Source organism: Orbicella franksi, chromosome 3, assembly GCF_964199315.1.
Source record: "Orbicella franksi chromosome 3, jaOrbFran1.1, whole genome shotgun sequence".
Taxonomy (NCBI): domain Eukaryota; kingdom Metazoa; phylum Cnidaria; class Anthozoa; order Scleractinia; family Merulinidae; genus Orbicella; species Orbicella franksi.
Window position 1 is genome coordinate 2,983,608 of NC_138147.1, and position 22,540 is coordinate 3,006,147.

General features: G+C 37.8%; 2 protein-coding genes across 3 annotated transcripts; one reads left to right on the plus strand and one right to left on the minus strand.

Moving 5' to 3' along the window:
• Window positions 1–248: 248 nt before the first annotated feature.
• Window positions 249–9,542, minus strand: LOC145480667 (uncharacterized). 2 transcript variants are annotated; one of them, XM_081458956.1, is made up of 12 exons: window positions 9,162–9,542; window positions 7,608–7,738; window positions 7,205–7,268; window positions 6,630–6,773; window positions 5,989–6,093; window positions 5,402–5,512; window positions 5,181–5,309; window positions 4,151–4,246; window positions 2,936–2,973; window positions 2,750–2,810; window positions 1,938–2,154; window positions 249–438 (listed from the first exon to the last, which is right to left on the minus strand). In XM_081458956.1, the coding sequence occupies exons 1-12, from the start codon at window positions 9,280–9,282 to the stop codon at window positions 423–425; spliced, it is 1,233 nt and encodes a 410-aa protein (XP_081315082.1). In that variant the 5' UTR covers window positions 9,283–9,542; the 3' UTR covers window positions 249–422. The 2 variants fall into 2 exon arrangements, with proteins under 2 accessions (XP_081315082.1, XP_081315081.1); XM_081458955.1 differs by having other exon boundaries at window positions 5,175–5,309.
• Window positions 9,543–12,469: 2,927 nt separating this feature from the next.
• On the plus strand, window positions 12,470–22,294 carry LOC145480665 (uncharacterized). The gene is made up of 11 exons (XM_081458954.1): window positions 12,470–13,384; window positions 14,946–15,103; window positions 16,217–16,277; window positions 16,995–17,138; window positions 18,081–18,167; window positions 18,247–18,369; window positions 18,769–18,885; window positions 19,166–19,249; window positions 19,801–19,838; window positions 21,012–21,072; window positions 21,363–22,294. The coding sequence occupies exons 1-11, from the start codon at window positions 13,276–13,278 to the stop codon at window positions 21,638–21,640; spliced, it is 1,260 nt and encodes a 419-aa protein (XP_081315080.1). The 5' UTR covers window positions 12,470–13,275; the 3' UTR covers window positions 21,641–22,294.
• Window positions 22,295–22,540: the final 246 nt, after the last annotated feature.

Below are 22,540 nucleotides of genomic sequence, written 5' to 3' on the forward strand. Positions count from 1 at the left end.
TCTGAACTCTGAAAAGATCGACACCAATTGCTGTTTGCTGAGGAATTAATCGTCTCTATTACAGACTGTTTCTGGGCAAGAGACTATCTAAGTCTCTTGTTCTGGGCTATTCTGATCTAGATAAGATAAGTAAACGCGAGAACCGAAAAGAACAGATCTACTCTTTAAAAGGTAGAGGGACTTTCTCTATGTTCTCACGTGGTGCATCGAACTGACCGTAACATAGGCATCAATAAACCAGGTAATATCATGTTTCTTTGTATTTTATTTTACGCTCATTTCGAACGATCAGGTTCCGATATAAGTTTATACATGTATACGTACAAAAACGCCGAAAATTATGAAATTATCATGGACTTGTCGTGGCTTGTCACATCAAACTGCATGCAGTGCAAAATCATAGTGCTTGCTTGATATTGGCATCACTGTCTTGTCGCACTGAAAATAAATCAGGGACACAAAACGTTAGATGAAACAGAAGTATCCGGTACTAAAACTTTTAGATCTCGAGAAATCGCATTCAGTGATCAAACATATCCAGGGATTAGTAAAAAGCTCTAACGCACACACGTAGGGGCCAAACCATCCCCCAAATGTTTCGTCAGTTCTTAGGTATTTCACATTATTTCGCATTACTCAAAAAGTATTGACTCTTTCTACACCAAACTTGGCAGATGATCAGGTGACCTATTGCCAACTATATTTACGTGAAAAATGTCAGTAAATGTCAAAGTTGTGACGTCACTGTGATGACGTCATGTTTTTGCCACTTTTGAAGTTTTTGATATGCATATTTTTTACAATGTGTTCGAAAGAGCACATCAAGAGGAGTTGAAACCTGAAAAAACTTTGTCCATATCATAAAAATTGAATGAAATATGGCATTTTTAAATATGAAAAATAACTCTGCAAAATATAGGGTCCCCCCCTTGAGAAAAATCCTCAAATTGGAGCCGTAATTTTGTTCCAGCAAATGCAGCTATGTTTCACATGTGATGTGCCAGATGACTAAACCAAAAATAAAGAAGAAAATTGAGATAAAAAATTATCCCTCTAGTGTTATTGCATTAAAAGTAGTTTTGTTACGTCATAACCTGTGACGTCACCCGTTTTTTTACTTTTAATACCAACCTAACAAAGCCGAAAAGCAAATTTCTAAAACCATACGATTTTTGACAACATCAAGCTTTCTATTTTTCTAGATTATTAGCCTTCTTAGAATAAAACTGAAAAAAATAAACCAGAGAGACTGACTTAAGAAGGACAGTATGGTTAAGCAAATTCCGGGGGGGACAACAAAAAAATATTTAAATTACCATATCTCAAAAAATAATCATCATAGCAAAAAACGGTTTTCAGCATTTTACTCCTCAAGTCAAGGCCTTTCCAATGACATAATCTTTACATCAGATTTTACAAAAAATTATAGCATGTTTTGGTGACGTCATCAATTATGACGTCATAATCTGACATTTTGTCACAACTTCCAAATTAAAATAAACTGGAGAACAAAGAAAGCTCATCTGCCAAGCTTGGTTTAGAAATATATAAAACAAGCAAATGTAGCCTTCATGAAACATTAGGGGGGTGGTTTGGCCCCTACGTGACAGGCATAGTTGCCGGGATATTTCATCTGATAAGTTGGACACTCTACTACTGTATGTGTAAATATATATGCTACAAGTTATCTCATTTATTTATATTTCGTTGTCTTGAAATTCTGCTCTCGTTCCCAAATTGAATTTTGAATTCTCGCTCGGAAGTAATCACCAATAAAAGGCATTGATCGTGGGCGGATCTATTTAAAGTTACGTAATCGTGCGGATTGTTTTTATGTCATTTGCTAGACTTCTTTCAAGCGGAGAAAGCATTGAATTCCTGCTAAAATGCTCTTGATCTCTGATTTCTTAAACTTAAGGTCGCAAAGATCCACAAACCTCATCATGTTGTCCAAGTCAAATAGCTCTTTGGGTCCCTTGGGTTTGAACGGCAATGGCAGTGTCGGTTTCAGCTTAGGCAACCTCTTTGTCTTCTTCACGGTCAGACCAATCAGTAGTCCTTTTCTGAGATCCTCCAAGGCCGTTTCGCCCACTAGCATGGCCGCCTCTGCATAACGACCTTGCCCGATGAGGTTTTTGATCTTCTTAATTCGGGCTGTAAAACAGGCACATACACGCAAATTAAGAACAGTATGCAACAACGTAGAAGACGAAAACGAAAAAGAAAAAACGAAAACGAAAACGAAAGAAGACAAGCATCTTAGACTTCTACAACATCGAGGCTGAGACATAAAAAGAGCCCGCTAGCCCCATGTGATAGGTATTTAAGTAGTTTGATGCGTTACAGCAAAGTAATCAAATGTGATTTCAAGTGCTCTGTAGTTAGTGCTTTATTGCGGTAGAACATATACAAGTGGGGATTACAGGAGACTTGGTCTACATGGATTCCATGACTATTCGCCCATAGTCAATCGTTGGCTATTCTCCCATAGTCAATTCAGGAGTTTACAAGAAAAAGAAATCTAGCTAGGACCCTTTTTTTTTCACTTTACAAAGATGCCTTTGAAAGAAATTGACATCAACCAGGCCTGGGCTGGCTACCAAGAAAATCCTTTGCGAAAAAAAAAATGTATCTGATATATTCATCAAACAGTCGGAAAGTTAAAGGAAATTCTGCTGTCTGAACTGAAGCTGCTGGCGAGAGAGAGTTTGTGAGTGTGCAAAGTTACAGATGGAAAGTAAATACAAACCGAATTGTTCCGCTGCGTCCACAGTCTTTAGGAAACCGATCTTTTTGCCAAGTTCGTTTGCCTGTAAAATTAATGAAATCACAATTATGCCTACAACTATGCTTTTTGTCTTCACAGGTGGTCTGGGTTTGTATCAAGTCATTTGCATGGAATAAAATAAAAACAATATTTGTAGTCAAATAAAACCTTCATAATGATATCCAGGTAACGTTTGGCAACAGGTACTATGAAAAAAAAAAAACAGAAATAATTTAATATGTGGAAAGATAACGTCATAAATGGATGAATGAACAAACAAACAAACCATGCAAACATATGGACTGCTGGAAGTTCCGACAGACAGAGAGACGGACAGACGGCTGGGTGAATGGACGGATGAGCGAGCAATCCAACCAGCCAACCATCAAAAGAACCCACCAATAAACGGATAATTGAAAAACTATGTCAAACACGAAAGTCCGTGTTTGACCACATTTCCAAACCCCGCGAGGAGAGTGGAAAATACAACGCGAGGCGGAGTATTTTTGCGAACTTTTTGTGCTCAGACACTGTCTAGTAAATCGAAACTAAAATAAAAGAGAAAACGTCAGAATAAAAGAGTAAAAATCTATGCTAATTTAAGATGATTTCCAGTCCATGCTGGGCACTCTCGAGAGTTTGTTTCCGTTTTTTGTTTTGTTCATGTAAGACATCACAAAATGTAACACAATTCGCAACTACTTACATGAAGTAAATTCAAAGTTTCAAAACAACCGCTATTATGAATGCGAAGTGGTCGAAGCTTCATGCTTCGTTCCTATTCATGTCAGTAGATGAAACAACTTCGCGGCTGTAAAAATCAACTGAAGCGGTCGGAAAAAGAATTTGAAAGGCCTCAAAGATAAGGTATGTGCTTCGTAACGAATAACATCGATTCGCATTCCATCGAGTGAGACTTAAAATGTTTATAAACATTATCGTGCAGAGATCCGATGATGGTGATGACGGTGATGATGAGATGTTACTTCGATGAAGAAGATGATGATGTTACCTTGATTACATGTTGGCATGTGGAGGTAGCGTGGCCCTTTGCCACTAGATAGATTTGTGTTTGGTGGTCCCAGATTCAACTCCTCAACGCTTTGGAAATAGCCAACTGGTCAACCTCCCACCAGTTGGGGTTTTTAACAATTTTCTGTTTAATTTATAGTATTTGTTTGCTTATTTCAGTGTCCATAATTAGTACAGTAACACTAAACACTTTGACACTTAACTAAAGCGATTTATTTATTTATTTTAGTTATTTATGTTACTTCATGACATGTTACGTCTTACTTTCAAAAAATGCTGAAAATACCCAAGACATGGGAGAAGTAGAATGTCTTCTTCCTCTCCAGCCTGAATTTCACTACAGATACCTACCATCTTTGCAAAGGATATCCTTGGGCGCTTGAAGAAAGAGCCTGAGCATTTTCTCTTTAGGAGAATCTGGAGTCTGGTCATTTTTTTCCACCAAAGCTGCCCGGCAAGAAACATAACGGCAAACGTTAGAAATCGTGCAGAAAAGATCGATTTTGTTAATTAATTCAGCTCGTTACATCCGTTGTGATTCAATCAAAAGAGATTTGCGTGACTTCCTATAAATCCATGTAACCACTTGCTAGGTTGATAAGCTTTCTTATTGACCAAGTGTGAGGTCAAGATGGCTGGATATTAGTCACGACCTTGTTTTTATAGACTGAGTCGCAGTGGAGGCACATGAACACGCAAGAACATATCATGGCCAATATTTATCCGTCTTGACCCGACACTTAGTCAATAAAGCCGGATTTATTGCATGTAATACAGTTCAGCAATTTCTTACGGGATACAGCGGGCAATCCGGAGCAAATCACAAGACAGTATCTGGTTCATCTTGCCCGCTCGGGGAACTCATATGATTATGTTATTATTAAAATATGATATGTTATATGTTATCATTCAAATATGTTATTCCTCAAAGTACATTCGCAGGAGTTATTCTCTCCAAAACAGCCGCCCTGTAACTATTTCCTAAACACAATACCAATCAATCACCAAAATAACTTTCAGTATTTCTTTTCATTATCATTCGAGATATCTGCCTTGTGAGCTTTAAATTGTAACATTTAGACACCAGCCTTCGCTGGTTTTCATGCGGGCCCTCTCTCTTGGTCAAATTGGAATTTGGAAATGTTGATTTTTTAGGCAGGAGGAAAACCGGAGTACCCGGGGAAAAAACCCTCGAAGCACGGCGGTAACCAACAACAAACTCAACCAACATATGGCAAAGGGCTAGAATCGAACCCGGGCGACATTGGTGGGAGGCGAGCGCTTTCACCACTGCACCATCCCTGCTTCCATTAACTTTTGCGAGTTGAATGGTGGAAAAGGTTAGTTTTAAAGAGACGATGAAACCATGACTTACCCTTACGCTTTTTGCATGCTTTTGGAGGTTTGATATCACCCAGGCCGAGCAATGAAATGATTCTGTCTGGTAGATCAGGGAAGGGATCAGCTGGGTCTTCTCCGCTTATTCTTTCATCAATTCGGTCGACCAATGCTGTTAAGATAACAAAAGTTTAGGGTGAATATGAGGTAATAAGTCTGAGGTAATAAGTTTGGGGCTGCTAAAATGATAACATAATTTCATACCGTTAGCTGGATTTCCGCAAGTGGCCTTCGAAAACAGTTTATTTATGATTATGAAGGCTTTTAAAGCTTGATTAGCACTTTTGCCTTTTGATCCCATTTTCTCCAACGCCTCTGTCAAAATAAAATATAAAAATCATCTCTTTTTTTCAAATTGAAGTTGTAAAATATTCTGAAAACTCAGCTTCAGTTTTAGAAAAATAGATACGAGCCAGTTAGGTATAGTTATAAGTTTACAGTGATATACGTCTCTAACAAGCCAAATCTAAGACGTTTTTCCTTCTTTTGTCACATTTAACTCACAAATAGAAGTAATAGATGAAACAAGACCGTGTTTGGCCACATTTCCGAACACGTAGAAGAGAGTTTAAAATACGACGCGTAGCGGAGTATTTTTTGACGAACTTCGAGGAGTTTGGACATGTGATCAAACACTGTCTTGAGGTGTTTGATAAAAAAAAAAACGTCTTCGATTGAGAAGACATAATTTTATCGGTTATAAAACGACCTACAGGGCCCAAGGAAACTACGGATAACTAAATATTAAGTGTTGAGCCCACTAGTATCTGTCTTATATGCAAAGAACTTACCAAAGAAATCGTTTTCTTCATCACTTTCGAGCAATTCTTTTATTTTTTCCAATTCATTCTCTTCTTCATCTGATCCCAGTTTCTCTTTCAAATGACTCAACAAGCCTGAGGAACGAGAACGCAATATGACACATTTGGTTAGATTCAGATGGCCGCGATAGTAAAGAAATTCTAATTGGATGAAAACTCGAGCATGAAGATCGTTGTCACTTTATTTCTTTGGAACACCCAACCAATTGATCGATTTGAGGGAAATTATTAAAGAGCTGCTACTCGACCAAAGGTGCTCATGCAATATACGATGTTGATGTTTGACCACTTCTAAAGCAAATCCGCCAAAAAAACGCACTATCAAATAATTCCTCGGTGGGAGATAAAAAAAAAAACAACAACTCCTGATACGAAATCTGCAAGTGCAAAATGAAGATGCTCGCTTCTTTTACAAAATTTGCAAGTATTATCAACAATAAATTTTAGTTGATTTCGTTCTGTCACAATAAAGCGCTAAACATTCAGGCAGTTAGGGAGAAAAAACAAAATTATGTAGTAGAAGATACAAGTGTCTTAAGGGATAAATGATCAAATTCTTACAAGCTATATACTAGAAGAACGTTTGGCAACCGGTAAACAGGGTTACTCACCTGATTCATTCGCCAATTTCAGGAAGCCTGCCTGGATCTTGTCGCACTTTCCGTGCATTTCTATCACAGTTTTACCAAGTGCTTGCTTTAATTCCTTTCTGTCGGCATCGCCTTTCAACAATTCCACCAATTTGCCAGCATATTCTGAAAATGTATAGAATGGTAAAGTTACCCAGACGAGCTAATGATCTCCTTGTCTCACTAAATAAAAGCACAATGTAAGCCTAACCTGTCCTCAGTAATGCTCACGAATCATGCCGGGGAAAAAAAGTTATACATTCAAAACTGACTCAAGAACAAAATTAAGGATCTTCTCTTATTGTTGGCATTTAGACCAAGTTTTAGCTCACAAACAAACTACCCACGACCTCTATTGACACCAGCCACTGAACTAGGGCCACCCTGACTTGAACAGCCATCCAAACTACAGGGTAAGGCGAAATTCTTACTTACGGCCGGGCCACAGTGTCCAATACCCTATAAGCTGAAATTTGTTCATTTGCTACTGCTACAACAAATTTGCTTTAAGTATGGCCTTGTCCTATGGGCAATTTTGAAATGAATGACTTACGTACCTTTACTCTCCTCATCTCTTTGTTTTGAGGCCTTAACGACTGTAGGTATGATGTGCTTACGAAGCTGAAAGTGAATAACATATTTTTTTATAACAGGCGTAGCAAATTGAAATCAGGGCAAGTTTGTCTATTTCTTTTCAAGTACGGAAAAGATTTTGCTAATGACTTCAGACAAATATCGGTATTTTTAGTGCAGTTGGTCGTAGGATAATACAGTCGTATAATTTATTTAATGCTAATCTCCTTATTTTCATTTATTGTACTTAACGTTTCTGTGTGTGTTTACTTTGGTTAGCTACCGACCACAAATTGCAATATCACCAATAAGCCACGGTTATAAAAGTATTCAAGCTTCCCATTATTATCCCGTCGATCTCGGAACTATTTAGCGAGTCGGTCTTACCGCGTCAACAATTTCATGGAGGGCTTTCAATTCCTCTTCCTCTAACGGTCCAGGTTCCACTCCAGATCCTTTTTCTCCTTCATCAAAGAGCTCTGCGAGTTTTGCTGTTAGTTTTGAGTTGGACTCCTCGACTATGAAAGAAAACAAACAACAGTTTGTTAACAAAAATATGTAGCCGCTCACGCTAGTGTAGAGCACCCCGGGGTGGGAGTGTGTGGCCCGCTTCCCAAAGTCCTTACCCCGTTTGAGACCAAAATGGCCAAAATCGATACCCTATTTCTGACCAAAAAGGCTAAAAACCATACCCTTTGGGGCAACGCAACAGTAACAAGTCACAAAGGTTATGATCATGGTTGGAAATCCTGTTCACATCGAGGCCTGAATGTTTTTCAGCTATCATGCAATTGCGTTAATTACAGACCTTCTAACTTTAGCGCATATTTAGTAATTTCACTGACCAGTTGGAAATATATACTGTTTAGTTCAGTCATGGGCTTTTACTGAATCAGTAATGAACTACAGTCGAGCATAAAAAAGGTCTGAGTGGAAGGCCTTGTCAATCTAAGACGTGTTTTTGCGCTGATTTCGCGCGAATACTCGCTCGAAAAGCTATCACTTTTTCCATCGTTTTTCAGAGTGAATCGCTGTATTTCAAATTTGGACTTTTCTTTTAACACTTCATTGAACCAATTTTCAAACGAATAAAGCGAGTCGAAGTTCGAATGGGGATGTGGACATGTTCCTCTTAGCAAGTTGCGTGGCGGAAGGTTTCATAGGATCTTGCGCGTGGAACGTGCGTGTCCGCGAGGGACACCTGATTCGCGCGTGTGATTCATCATTGTCTCTCGATGGCGTACTCTGTTGAAAATGCACACATGCCCTCTTTTTCTAAGGACTGGTAATTGATAAAGTAATTTCTTTCTTTTCTTAATATGTTGCTCAACAAGATTATGAATTTTTGACCTGGATAATTTGACTGAGAAACGACAACGAGGTCGAGCTGGGACCAAAGTCCTATTACCATAAATAAAAATATGAAAAACTTCAAGAAAACTAACAGATTAGAAAGGTGTCTTGCTCAAAATTTTGTTTCATTTATGTACCTGTCGGCTACAATCAATTCATTTAGTTGTGGCCGACTGGCTTATATTCGAGATTTTGGTCAACTGGCGCACCTTTTTTTTCCTCAGGGATGTTGTTTATAGCAATTGGTCTGAATTTGGACACAAGTCCTCGACGATAGCTGAACTGTAATAAGTGAGGGATAACGCTGAAATTACGGTTAACGCCCGGGTGAACGATGTCCTCATTAAATTCTGTACATTTTAAACATATTAACTGTAATTGTTTTCACCTTCACTGGTCTGCCAGATATCTAATAATCTAATACTTCTCCATGATTGATAATAACCAACAAAACTTGCAAAACTCGCCAACGTCTTTATAAATTCCATCGAAGTTTTATTCGAGAAGGCCTCGGCTTATAAACTATTCGACAAAAATTCAGCAGCTCGAACACAAATCGACCATTGCTTAATTTTCATAAATACTAACCTTCTTTCCATTCCCGTTTTAACTCCGTCAACTTCGCAGCCGTCACCTCCTCAAAACGCGAAAGTGAATAACTTTTCACCACGACTTGGCAGAAGAGCAAAGCGACCAGAAGAGTCTTCATTGCGGTGTTTGGAGTGAATCCTAGTTGGAAAGCAGCTCTGGAGTGTCCTTTAAGACCCGGTCCCTAGAACTGAAGGACGCATTAATCAAACGCCCATTTTTTATGCTGGCATTTAATTACATAATACTCAACACTTAGTTGAATGGCCATTGTTAGCTGAAACCAAGTTAATTAGCCTGGACAAAAGTGCCGCCTACCTACAACTGAATTAATAAGCTGGAATGCAAAAGAAATGAATGGTTGTTCAACATCGCTAGTGCCATCTCGATTTGACTGTCCTTGTAACTTGTCGATGGCATTGTTTTGATGCTTCATCTAATGCACAGTGCTTTCAATGAATTTAAATGAAAAAAATTCCGATGTGGTGCCACCAGAACAAAAGTGGCCAAATTAAAACAAAAGCAAATCTTTGTTTTATTTCGGTGGACAAAAGGCTAAAAATCTAACCTGAACTTGCACAATCTTGCATCCTTTTGAAACCAATAAATGAGTTTTTAGACTCGCTTGCTTCGAAAATATTTTCTATGCCATCGTCTGATGTTAAACGTCGTCAAATTCTGAGGTTTTTTCGACTTAAAACCATGGATTGAGACTGAGTCTCAAATTTAGACCTGTGTAATGACATTTAGTTTGAAAATAGAAAAAGTTCGTTCCGTCCCTAGAGTATTACATCACTCTTTTCAAAACAAGCCACAAAACATATTTTTTACGCTTGCGTACCTTCAGAATTTTCAAGCCGTAAGACCAGGTACCCAAAAAACAATACATACATATCGGCGCTTTTGGAAGTGCGTGGAAACGGAGGCTATTTTCTTTGTACTATAATCGTTACTGTTGTCATCTCTAGTTTGAAAACAATTTTATGCCATCCTTCAAATGTGTATAAAACATACAGATCTGTTAAACATTCACTGTCGCATTGATAATGGTTTTTAAATTTGGTGTGTGATGGAATGTAGTTCAAAAAATGAAAACATACACTCCCCTTGGGTATTACATCACTCCATTCTAAAAACAAGCCGAAAAAGCTTTTTTATTTGCTTGGCCATTTGAATGATAAATTCTTTTTCAAGGTAGTGGCTCACACATTTCATAACAAACAAAGGTCATCTCGGAGTGAGTTTACAACAGGAAAACCAAAAAATATATATATATGTGCACTTTGAATTGATGGCGTCTCTCAGTTAAAAAAATAATTATTTTTCGCTCCCTTCAGAGTAAAGCGTTGCAAAAGTTTAGGGCAAACAAACATCGTACATGTATAATTTTCTCTAAGCAAAATGAGTTTCAGTAATTAAAACAGGCCACAGGTCATGCCACGCACAGTGTAACTCCAGGTAATTACCATGAGCAAGGAGCTTGCCCTGATCTGTATTCGGTGGACTTTGTAATCACTGACATTGATTATCATGGGTAAAGAAAACTAAACAAAAACTAGAGGCACAAGGGAGACTAGGTAACTTAAATTTTACGTACTTTGATCCTAACAAAGGATCATAAGTTTTCAAATTACAGAAGAGAAAAGTCGGGATATTCTATTCACTTCATGTGCCGTTTGTTCACTTTTTATTATTGTTATTGGAGGGTAACACTCTTCCTTCTTTTTCTTTAAAAAATTTAATCTGTTCTACCACTGACAAATTGAACGTACGTGTGAAAAAAGTTTTGCATTCATTTTTAGAGAGGTGGTTCAGCATTTTAATTGTTACGAGAGACTTGTGTTGAGATTGAAATTAAACCCCAACAGCACTTTTAAGTTATTTAAACCAAGGATTAGTTAATGATGACTGTACTGACGTGATGGGAATAGAACATAAAAACGTCTTAATTCCGATGACAAAATACTCCAGAGGGTTAGATCATATCTTATTTTTCAAACGCTAGTCATTCGGTCAAAACCAATTGAAATATCGTTGAGAGAAATTTAATTTACATTCCATCAGCACGTACCAGTTATTTAAACGAAGGAGGATTAAAAGAACAGAGCTTTTCATTTCTCAGGCGAGCATTGTTAACTTTTTCTTTTGCTGTAGAAAACTAAAGCCGAAAAAAGAAATCGTAGGCAGGGATAAAACACGGACCGGAGCTGCTCAAGATCAAGGCATAAACAATTAAGACTTGCCATTTTTATTTAAATGAGTGATCCGAGTTAATGCTATCCAAGTTTGTACCTATCTGACTTCGTAGAATTTACCTCTCTCTGTCGCAAGAACAGAAAAAAAAGAGAAAATAACAGCAAAATAAAGCAAAAACAGACAAAAAATAACCCCACATTTATAATCATCAACAAAAGTAAGTGTGAACAACTTAATTGAAAACCAGGTGGATTAAGTCGGTGGTTATTCAGTCTGGTCACTAAATGACGTATCTGGTCTATATGATGAGTTTTGTTTAAGCTAGTTTAAGAACCCAAGAAAAACCAACGAAAGCGAAAGCCATATTTCAGTATTTTAGAACGTGATCCTTTATACACACAAAAAAAAAACATTGGCAAGTGGAAAGTTGAACAGTATTGTTTCATTCGAGCACATTTCCACTACATTTCCCTCTAATGTATATTCTGAACATTGAACTTAAAGAAACTATGTTGTATTTCTGTGCCATTATATTATCACTCTTCACACTTGTTTTCAAGACAAGGTATTGATTTTGTGATGTGAAATTTTAAGTTGTTCATAAACTTCATGACCGCTTCTTTATACGTGACACCAATCGACTTTTTTTTCAGTTTTTTATTGACACATATACGATTTCAATAGCAGCTTAGTCCTTTTTCAAACTGTTGTTCATGCATATGTTTTTAAAGAAACAAAAAAATGCTATATTACTTTCTTTTATCTGCATTGTTATTGATTCTCCTTTGTTAACAAAAGTTTGTACTGTACGTTGCGGAATACTTTTTGCTTCAAACCACTACCCTGAAGCTTCTTTCCAGAATTTTCAGGTCTAAATAAACTTTTCCCGACCTTGCCAGTTACCTACAGCTCAAGTTAAGTGAGTTAAAAGATGATCTTTTGATAATAAAACAATGAAAACAAAAGTTCGTAATGCCTTGTTCCGGAATGTCTTTGTTTGATTTTGACTCCAAACTACCGCAATTGCTGCCTGGTCGAGTTTACCTTCAGGCCCAAATACGTCCTTTCGTGAAAGGGAATCAAACTCTTTTGCAAAACCATTGAAAATTCACGTGGCTAAATAATTTCCCACTGGGAATAAAGCATCAAGCATTAGTTTAATTTTCTTCCAGATAAGTTAATTAGCTTTGAACTGTTTTACGACGTGAAAGCTTCAGAGACTAAGCCGAGAGCTCGCCTACACTTCAAAGGTCCATAAAGAATGGAAAACTTTATTTGGCTTAACTTGTTTGGTCTTGATTCACATCCCTAAAAATGTAAATTCCACTTTACAACCACTTTTGAACGTGGCATTCAAGAACTCAAAACAATTTCAACATATTTTAGCTGTGCATACCGGAGGTTAATTAAACACAATTTAAAAACCTTTCTGTTTTCCTTTTCACGGAGTGATGTAATACCCCAGGGAAATCGTTTGAATGGCGCTAGAAAGCGTTTTAATTCTTTTGCCCTAAAAATTTAAAAGTAAGCGAAAAGGACTGTTTTCTTTGTTTTGTTTTGTTTTGTTTTGTTTCCTCTCGTACATCTGAGATCTCATGTACAGGTTTGACAGTAAAAGACTGTAAATCAAATACATTTTTCTGTGGCCCACGGGAAATGTGCGCTAGTATGTCGTATTGGATGGAATGCCCATTTACTGTAGAAAACATTTTTTTGTCTCTAAAATGATTTGCATCAGGAAAAAGTCCTTTTTACACAACGGTGACAATGCCTATTCAAACGATTGTCGGGAGTTAGGTAATTAATCAAATGGCCCATAAAAGCCTGTTAATGCTGCGCACATGCTACTATGTTCTTGAACCCAACTGACAGGGACTCTTCGAAAGGTTGCCTCTCGCCTTAGACGTCGCTGGAAGAAATGAAGATTGTCGTCGTGCTTTTGCTGTTCGTCTCTGCCACCACGGCGATTAATGAGTGGCTTGGCCTTCCAGAAGGGAAGTTTCAGCAGCTAGATCAATTGCTGGATGGTTTGTGTCTTATTTTATTTGTTTTCTGTGTAGTTTGAATCGATTTGTGAATGACATTTCTCCGGTACGACTGAGTTGATCTTTAACTCTTGCTTGCGGAATGTTCATGACTACCTTCGCTGCAAAGGTATTTTAGCATCTAAGCGTGTAAATTCGTCCTTTTGAATGCCTCTCTCCACAAAGAGTAAAAATTATTTCAGCTTCAAAGATTTCTTTCGACAAACATTTCGCTTCGTATCTAGATATTTTCAAAGTGGGCTACGCCCTTTGCTTGCGACATTGCTGACGATTCTGGCATACACTTAAATTTTGAAACCATTTGTAGTCCAAGTGTTTGCTGCAAAACATTTCCTGGAAAAATTCGATTGAACAAATTCTTTTTTCATATCTTCATGGAGACAAAAGTTTTCGGATTTGATTTCTGCCAGCTGCTGGTTGTATCGAGGATGTTCACAGTCTCATCCACCGCTGGAGATCTTACCCGTTCGTTAGCAAATTTGAGGAACTTTGAAAAATTAAACGGACCAACATTGGATATTTTCGATTCCAGAAAAAAAATGATGGTGAAAGATCTGGCTCGCATTTGAAATCTAAACAAAGTCACACGGAAACCAGTGTTGAATTTTTTTCTCAAGCCATGTAGTTAAACACTTTCTCGCAAGCAATTTCTAAGAATTATAACCCAAACCAATTTCTGAGAATCATAACCCAAAACCATTTACAAAAGCAAGTTTTAAACAATTTAAACCAAATTGTGAGGTAGCTCTCCCGATTTCCTATCAGAAATCGGAACATGAAGGAAAATAATAAACCTAGACTTCATGATTTTTTTTAGGTGAAATTACAATTCCACGGTGTGAATTATCTTGCTGCATGCTGTCGAGGTGAAAGGAATGGCCTGAGTCGAGGAACAAAGTTCAATCGATTAACTTAATTATTTAAACTTTACAATAACCGGATAAACAGTTTAAAATTTGATTTGCATAATAAAGCAAAATTCTTTTATCCATGCCGGAATAGTTCGTCAGAACATTATGAATCATTTTGCCGCTTTTTTGAGTGGGTATGTTTTGACGTCCCACAATCTCAAATCGCGTCTTCTACGCTCATTACGCTTTGTCACGTTGAAAAACTTGAAGGAATATACTTCAGAAGTGCCAGATTTCATATTATACGCTAGTAAAATTAATTCATCAGTAATCTTGGCGTTTTCAGTTATGCACAAACAATTTCGTGAATTTATTTTTTTCAACTTGGAAGTCCGAAATGGGCAAGAAACATTTTGAGAAAGGTTTTCATCGTAAACAGCGGAAGAGCAGCGTTGCAGAAGTTATTTTTAAGTGGTTTCCTCTATTTTCTACGCGAAATGCCTCCAGTTTTCTTTCCTTTGAAAGAAAAACACTTCCCTCGCGAGGCGTGGAATATTTTCCTGAGAAACAATAGAGCTCCCTCGCGAGGCTTGCAGGTCCCTGTCGCGAGCGTGCGGAGTAGGCATTTCCACGTAGCAGCTCTTTTAACTGTTTGTCTCAAAGCCTAACAAATATTACCTGTTTTTTCGCAGATGAGCCGCTCCCTGTCAGGAGATTTGGCAGCTTATTCAAAGCTGACGACCTTGCTAGCGCCAATTTAAATGATCACGATGAAGAGGAGTTCGTAGGATCAGGTATTAACCCTGGACCCGAACCCGACAAAGGGGCTGCTGAGGAGATGGTTAATGCGGTAAGGCACAGAGATACTTGTTTCATTTCTTATTGACAATTTACTTACAATTCCAATAGCTGCTGTCAAACTCTCGCTACTTTCTGTGTTGTCCGTTAATTATACAGAATAATCTTGCAATATTACAAGACTGTGATCACGATGAGAGAATCCACTGCCGAAATTAGAAAAACTAAGTAGAGCATCTTTTACAGGTCTGGTAATACGGGCATTTTTTTTCAACTTGTCTCGCAACATTGTTGCATTGCAAGTTGAAACCCTCTGTTGCACGTATTATCACGTTTGTGACCAACTTGTCTCGCAGCAAAGTACAGTGTTGCAAGTCTGCAGAATTCTACACGCATAATTGGTCAATCGTGTGTAAATATAGATGGCTCCTTCTTTCATATAATTTAGCGTTTCGACGAACTTCCAATTCGACTTCTGGCCGTCATTTTATTCTTAATTTTCAATGCCAGCGAAGTTCTCTCAGTATGAAGCTAGGCGAAAAGTTGTATTTTTGCGACAGTTCTTCCAAGCCTTCTGTCTTTTTTGCTGCTTGTTTGGAAGGGACAAACGAGGTGTCCCAAAGACATGATAGCCCTCCAGGTCTTTGTACAGGGCAAATTTATGACTTTCCGAGAGTTACTGGTCTACTTCGAATTCAGGCTCGTCTTCACCGTCCGTCATGTTTTTTTTTCTTACTTCCGCGCCTCGTGACAGCCAATTAGAAGCGTTGAATTCAAATTTGTTGCGAGACAAGTTGTAGCTTCAGTGGTAATACGAGAAGCAAAACAAAAATTTGTTGCAGAAAGTAGAACTCGAGTCTACTTTGCTTAACATGTTGCCTCAACTCGCAACACTGTATTTTGCTGCGGGACAAGTTGCTCACAAATGTGGTAATACGCGCAACAGAGGGTTTCAACTTGCAATGCAACAACGTTGCGAGACGAGTTGGAGAAAAATGCTGCCCGTATTACCGGACCTTAAATGTACAGTTTTCAATCGTGGAGGTGTTGTAGTATGGGTGTCAACCTCTTCTCAATTTTATTTGGGCTCCAACCGCGCTCGTCCCGTTTCAGGTAAAATCATCTAGAATACTGACCTTAATAACCGAAATTTATTTTATTGCAGTCACGCGCCATTCTACCGGCGATAAAAGTACTGAAAAAGTCCAGGGACAAACAGAATGAAGGTAAATAAGAACCATTTACATATGTGTTTTTTATTACCAGCAGTGATTTCCCATTAATATTATAATGCAACCCCACACAAACGAAATAAATAAAAAGAGAAAAGCTATAATTTGAATACGCTCCCTTTTTTTACAAGAATATTGTTTCTCCGACCAAGGAAAATATCCTTATTTTTCTGCCCATTATAAGCTGAAAATATTCTTGTGAATATTCTTAGATTGTAGCGTATAACATTTCAGTTTTCGAATGTATTTGGTGTCTGGATGGTATTAAAGTAATTTTGGAGCCAGCCTGCAGGCGTCAAAACCTGATATGACGTACATAACTTCTTGCAGAAATGTTATAAGCATCAACCGAACACACGGCCAGCGCTGTTTTTGTCGCTTTTTTGGCTAGTTTTGCTGCTTATAAAAAAAAGAAAAGAATTTTACACGGCTTAGTTGAAACCATAATTGTATTGTATTTACAGATTTTCAACACCAATTATATTCTTTCCCAAATCTCAACCTCGGGTTTATTCTTAAAACATTCTTAAAATTTCGCAAATTTCAGCCTCGATATTCTTATAAAACATTTTCTTTAAAAAAGGAAAGAGTGTACATTTCTAAAACCCCATGCATTGATTATAAAACCTATGATGTGACAGTTTGTGAATAGTGACATATATGAAAGAAAATGAGAGATGATATTTAACTTGTTCTTGTTGTTATTTTTAGAATATTCACTGCAGTTTATACATGCCCTGAAATACGCTGCCAGCGATGGTTATGTTAAGACAGTTTTGGGAGGACACTTCATGGCGCTTCACCAACGCTGTATTGCCATCAAAGTTAGATTTGCCCGTCGTGCGCACGCTACAGGTAGGTATCATGACTGCTGTTAAGGCGAAACAATTTTTGGTTTATTATTTTGATGATTTTAGCCAATTTACTTACTTCTAACCGCCCGCTCATCAGCGAAAAGTGAAATAATTGCACAGTCTTATTGAGGAAAATAATCTCGTCCCCACAACGTTTTGGGTCCCCAACGTCCCCTTGCGTTTTGTGTCAGTGGTGATCGGACATCATGACATGCGCAGTTAATAAGTAGCCCAAAATGACCACCTACACTATCTCGTGTATATCGAAGAAAACAGCTTCAGCCAAGTCTTGCTAAGCAAAACAACGTGTTTTTAATCCAGAACTTTACGCTTTTTTATTGTATGAAAAGTAAAAGCTGCTCAGTGCAAACAAGCAGTAATTAACAAGTGCAAGCACTTTTCACCTCATAATATAAAGACCACGTTCGTGTACCTAGTGTCTGCACAATTATTCATTTATCAGACAATTGACAACAAGAATCTCAAGCCAAGCAGCCCTGGGTAGGCAAACTAGGTTAGGAACGGACCAATATTTTTTTTGAAGGGGAGCCTTGGGTATTTTGCTGGGGCCTGAAATTTTTCCTCATCTTTAGGTTGTGCACTAGTTTTTTTCGGTAGGCAATAGCTTGTGCAAGACTGTTTTTTAGTATTAAGCACTAGCTTGGTGTTTTACCCATGGCTTCCCTTTCACGATTCTCTGGACAGTTTTTGCAGTGCCGGATTTTCTTTTTTTTTACAAATTCCTCAACCCCCACCCCCCCCCCCTCCACCTCGAAATTAATGGACTCGATTCAGTTGTTTTGCTTATTCGCGCAGTTGTTGTTATTTTAGAACTCACTTTGAGGAGGGTATTCTTTACATATTTACATAAGATACGATTAAAAGGCCATTTTTTCATTATGTTTTATATTTATTTTTTATTTTTTATTTTTTTTTTTTTCAGGCTTGTTTAACTTGATAAAGAATGATCACTTGGACTTCCATGCAGTTATGGGCCACGTTATAGCAGCGGCAGATCAAGAACAGTTTGGTAAGTGACCATAACATCCACAAGCCCTTCAGCAGTCGGATTAGTTTTTCATCTCTTTTCGTTCTGTTCTCCTCGACAGATATCTTTCTGGTGTTTGCTCTTGTAGCTCACCGTTTCGAACTTCATAACCAACCTGTCGTCCAGGCAATCATGGAGATTGGACAGATGGTCGCTGATGCAGCCTGTGAGGTGAAGATGGATGGTATGTTAATCACCTTCTCTTTTTGGAATCAAAAACAACCTGAGAAAAGAGGCGCATCTCGTGAGACCCGTCGTACGTTAAGTTCCTTTCTCGCGAGAAACTCGTGAGATTTGTACCACGGTAAGGCTACAATACTTTAATCGATCAACACTCCTTTCATCGCCGTTGTTGAGATGCTTGCACTCCATCAAGACAACCCTCATTCCACCCCCAACTACCTCGAGGTTTAAGTAAGAGCTAGCATTTTTCCATGAAGAACGAAACTAACGAACGAAGTAAATAGTTACTGTGAATCTTACAAAGCACATCACGTTTGTCTCAAGAAAGGTTTCATTTAAAAGTCTGAAATAGAAAGTGAAGCTACATTACAGTTGTTTACTTTGTATATATTTTAATCAGGTCTATTTGGCAAGATTAACGAGATCATTGGCAAAGAAAATGAAGAGGGTGACTTTGATTTTAAGGACAAAATAGCTCCATTCATTTATCAGCAGAAAAGCAAGATATGTCCAGGAGGTAAGTCACAATCCACGTTTGCTAAACAAGCTGTTATTTATTATTATTATTATTACCATTATCATTATCATTATCATTATTAAAATTCAGCATGGCCGTGAGGCTTGGAGGACACAAACAATGGAAGGTAAAAGAAAACAAAAACAAACGAAACAAACAAAAGAAATTTCATTTCTCTTGTTTGTGTCCTCTAGGCCTGACTATCAAGCTGAATTTTAATAGAAAGTGGCCTATTGTCGCACCACTACTTTCTAATTCTTCATTCCATTTCTTTTATTAGATTTGATGAAACTTTTGGAACAACATCAAAAACAAAGCGCCAAGGCAAGGTTGTTGAACATTGTATTCAAAGAATGCAAGGAAGGTATGCATTTAATATAAATATCTTAATTCATCACCAATTTTATGAACAGTTTGATTCCCGGATGTACGGGCGCCGGGCGGAGAGAGAGTTGTGGTACGTTCTATTCCCCCTAAATGTTTTACGCAATTTTAAAAAGAATTGAACGCCAAAATTTCACCAATTAATAATTCCCCTCTTGGAAATACATTTGCTTTAGGCTCTTCACGTTGCCTTGGCTACCGTGTTTTGAAATCTATGTTTATCAAATTGTCTAGAAGTTATTGTCTACGAAACTGTGATATGACATGCAAGTTTATCCAAATGGTCTACATCTCGTTACCTTGGAAACAGTGTTTTGACATGGGGATTTATCCAAATGATCTTCATCTCGTTACCTTGGAAACAGTGTTTTGGCATGGGGATTTATCCAAATGGTCTTCATCTCCTTGCCTTAGAATCCGTGTTTTGACACTTTGATGCAGGCTTATCTTGCCAATTGTTTAATGAATCGATCATTTTAAGTCTTATGCCTGAGTACATAAAATAACTGTTTTATTGTCCTTTCTTTATAGTGAGATACATCAGGTTTGCTGCTGGTACAGTGGTAGATGTAAGTATTCAATTCTTGTACTTTCTGTTGTGGGAACTTGAAAAAATACATATTAATAACAAAAATATTAATCACTCCTAACACACACACTGCAAATTGACCCATTCAAAACCTAGAGTAAGGCCAATAAGTTTTCAAAGTACATGTATAATTTTTTAGTGCTGTACAAGAAGTGTTAAATTCCAGGATGATCAAAATATACCATTTCTCCCTTGAAATAACATTAATAGTTTAAAACTCTTACTAACAGCTACAGGTGACAAGAACACCAAGATCTTCAATATCGGTTTTTTGTTTTGTATTTTTGGCTAAGGTGATTCCTAAGTGTTGTACTGCACATCCGTACTGTGCGCGATCCATTAGCGCGCGCAAGTGAAAGTGTGCACGTACACAACGTGATAGATTTCCCTCAAGCTAAGCTAGACAGCGAAATAAATGCTCGTTTTCTCTTAAAAGAATATGGTAACCTATCTTTTTTTTGCATAATTTTGGTGTACAAATTATCCCCTTTAAGTTACACAAAATGGGAAAAAAATTGTTCGGAAGGAAGCGATATGCGAGGATGCAAATTATGACCTCGAAAACAACGTTTCGAGGAACGTTTTTGAGTCATTGTCGTTTAGAATTGTGTGCGATTTTGCCATAAATATACTACATTGTTCCATGCGCCCGATACTTTCTACCAATCGAGAATTTTTCAAGTTTTGCTTTAATAACCTTTGTTTCCAGTTACCGCAAAATGTAGCCCGCACTGATGAAATAACGCGCGTGATTAGGCATGAGTGGAGTAAGATCAGCCCATCATATCTCTTTAGCGACAATGGTAACCTATCTTTTTTTATTGCATTTTTCGAATATTCAGGAAAAGTTTCAAAAAAAATTTTCGGCAACTTTTGTTTCCGGGCAAATATTCAGAAAGCTTAACAAATGATGAAAAGCCCTGACAAGACACATTTGACATCGTTTTCCTCTCTTATCAAGCTCTGTCTTTTGATTGAGCCCCTAAACATACAAGTTGCCAGAATATTGCTACTATTTTGATACAGCGTTTGTTCAGCTACTAGCTCGCCTCCAGAGGAAAGAAGGTAGCATCACACATGACTATGTTGTTGTTGTCAGAAATTGAGCCACATCCAGACTTCGAGGATTGATAACAGCAATTTATTTTTGCAGGGAATCAAGCTGTCCAAAAAAGTGAAGGATACGAAGAAACTGGAAATGGAGCGTCTAAATGGTATGTTCATTACATACAGGTCACAAATTAAAATGCACCTTTCGCTATGAAAGGGAGGCAGAGGAGAAATCTGTCTCTCCTCAACTCAAGAAGGATGAGGAAACTGTTTTTTACCTTTTGAAATTATCGAAACAAAAGGTTCAAATCGTTGTCCAACGAGAACATCTTTAAGGGATCGAATGCGTACATAATGCATGCGATTGTTTTGCAAATGCGAAGTAAGTGTCCATTTAAATTGTTCAAAATGATCATGAGTGCTAAGTTTTACTAACTTTTTTTCGTTTTGTTAGACATGATCGAAGAGGTCTCGGACCTTATGGCAGACAACAAGACTGAAGAGGCACACATAGCTGTGGCTGACTATGTCCTGACTAATCTGAGGAGGGCTATCATAGTCAGTGTCGCTGTTGAGAACCAATTGAATTCATCTCTACCCGAACCTTCTGGTTCTCCCAATTCTTCTGGACCTAATCCTCCGCGGGAAAAAGCTGCAGCTAAAAGGAATGCTGATATCATTGAACATGAATCCATTGATATATTTGAACCGATCCTTGCAGGTCGCGAATAACAGAACCACCATAACAACCAGAACATTTGACTAGCAGCTGCCATCGTGCAAAATTGATTTCATTCTCATTATTACACACAATCCACTTTCACACCGTTTTATTCACTAAAGCCATGGTGATTTGCGGAGACAAATAAGTTTGTAAAAAAAAGTGCACGTTTTTTGGTTGTAAATTATATCCTGTTTGAATTCCAAATAAAATGAATTAAAACAACTGAGGTTTGCTCTATTTTTCCTTGGAATGACAAGCTGTTTAGATATTTCTAAGTTTGTGGGGAGTTAGAAAAATAATCTCTGTGCGTGTGTATTGTACATCACGAATATATCTCCATGAAAACAAGTGAAAAACTTAAGATCAGAATAAAGATTTCAACCACGTTTAGTTACCTAACTAGAAGCTTAGTCAACACTGATCGACGTGTACATTTGCAATCTTCAAAGGGATTTACCTGTCACCGCAGCTGGAACGGAAATAAATGTAACCGACTAAATCACTGATTGGAATAAATGAAACGAGACTTGTAATGGCCGTAAACGCTTGAACACTCGGTTGTTACATCACTTCAGAAGGAAGTAATTTCCCCTCAGATATACCTCTTGCATAAACACTGAATTATTCGTGTGTCAAACGTGACTTTTTGTTGTTGTCCTCCTTATGTTTAGTTTGTTTTCTTTACCGAGCTTAACCAACAAGATAGAGTTTAAAAAAACACACTGCACAAACCTGAGTTGAAGTGCATGTCCCCTGTTTTCGAAAATTTGAAATGCAAAATTTGTTCCTTGGAAATGAACTGGGGAAAATTTAATGGCCAATTATTCAAGACAGTAGAACTTATATTCCGACTGGTATTCCACTAGTCGGAATACTGGTCATAAAATGTTCCCAATTCTAAGCCAGAA

What these genes read in the sequence shown, in the direction of transcription:
- LOC145480667 (XM_081458955.1), bottom strand. Translation starts at nt 9,282, where the DNA reads ATGAAGACTCTTCTGGTCGCTTTGCTCTTCTGCCAAGTCGTGGTGAAA. An exon ending in AAAACGGGAATGGAAAGAAG is followed by an intron (nt 7,739 to 9,161) that starts GTTAGTATTTAT and finishes TTTCTTTCATAG; the next exon opens with TCGAGGAGTCCAACTCAAAA. An exon ending in ACCTGGATATCATTATGAAG is followed by an intron (nt 2,811 to 2,935) that starts GTTTTATTTGAC and finishes TTAATTTTACAG; the next exon opens with GCAAACGAACTTGGCAAAAA.
- LOC145480665 (XM_081458954.1), top strand. Translation starts at nt 13,276, where the DNA reads ATGAAGATTGTCGTCGTGCTTTTGCTGTTCGTCTCTGCCACCACGGCG. An exon ending in CTGAGGAGATGGTTAATGCG is followed by an intron (nt 15,104 to 16,216) that starts GTAAGGCACAGA and finishes ATTTTATTGCAG; the next exon opens with TCACGCGCCATTCTACCGGC. An exon ending in CTGCTGGTACAGTGGTAGAT is followed by an intron (nt 19,839 to 21,011) that starts GTAAGTATTCAA and finishes TTATTTTTGCAG; the next exon opens with GGAATCAAGCTGTCCAAAAA.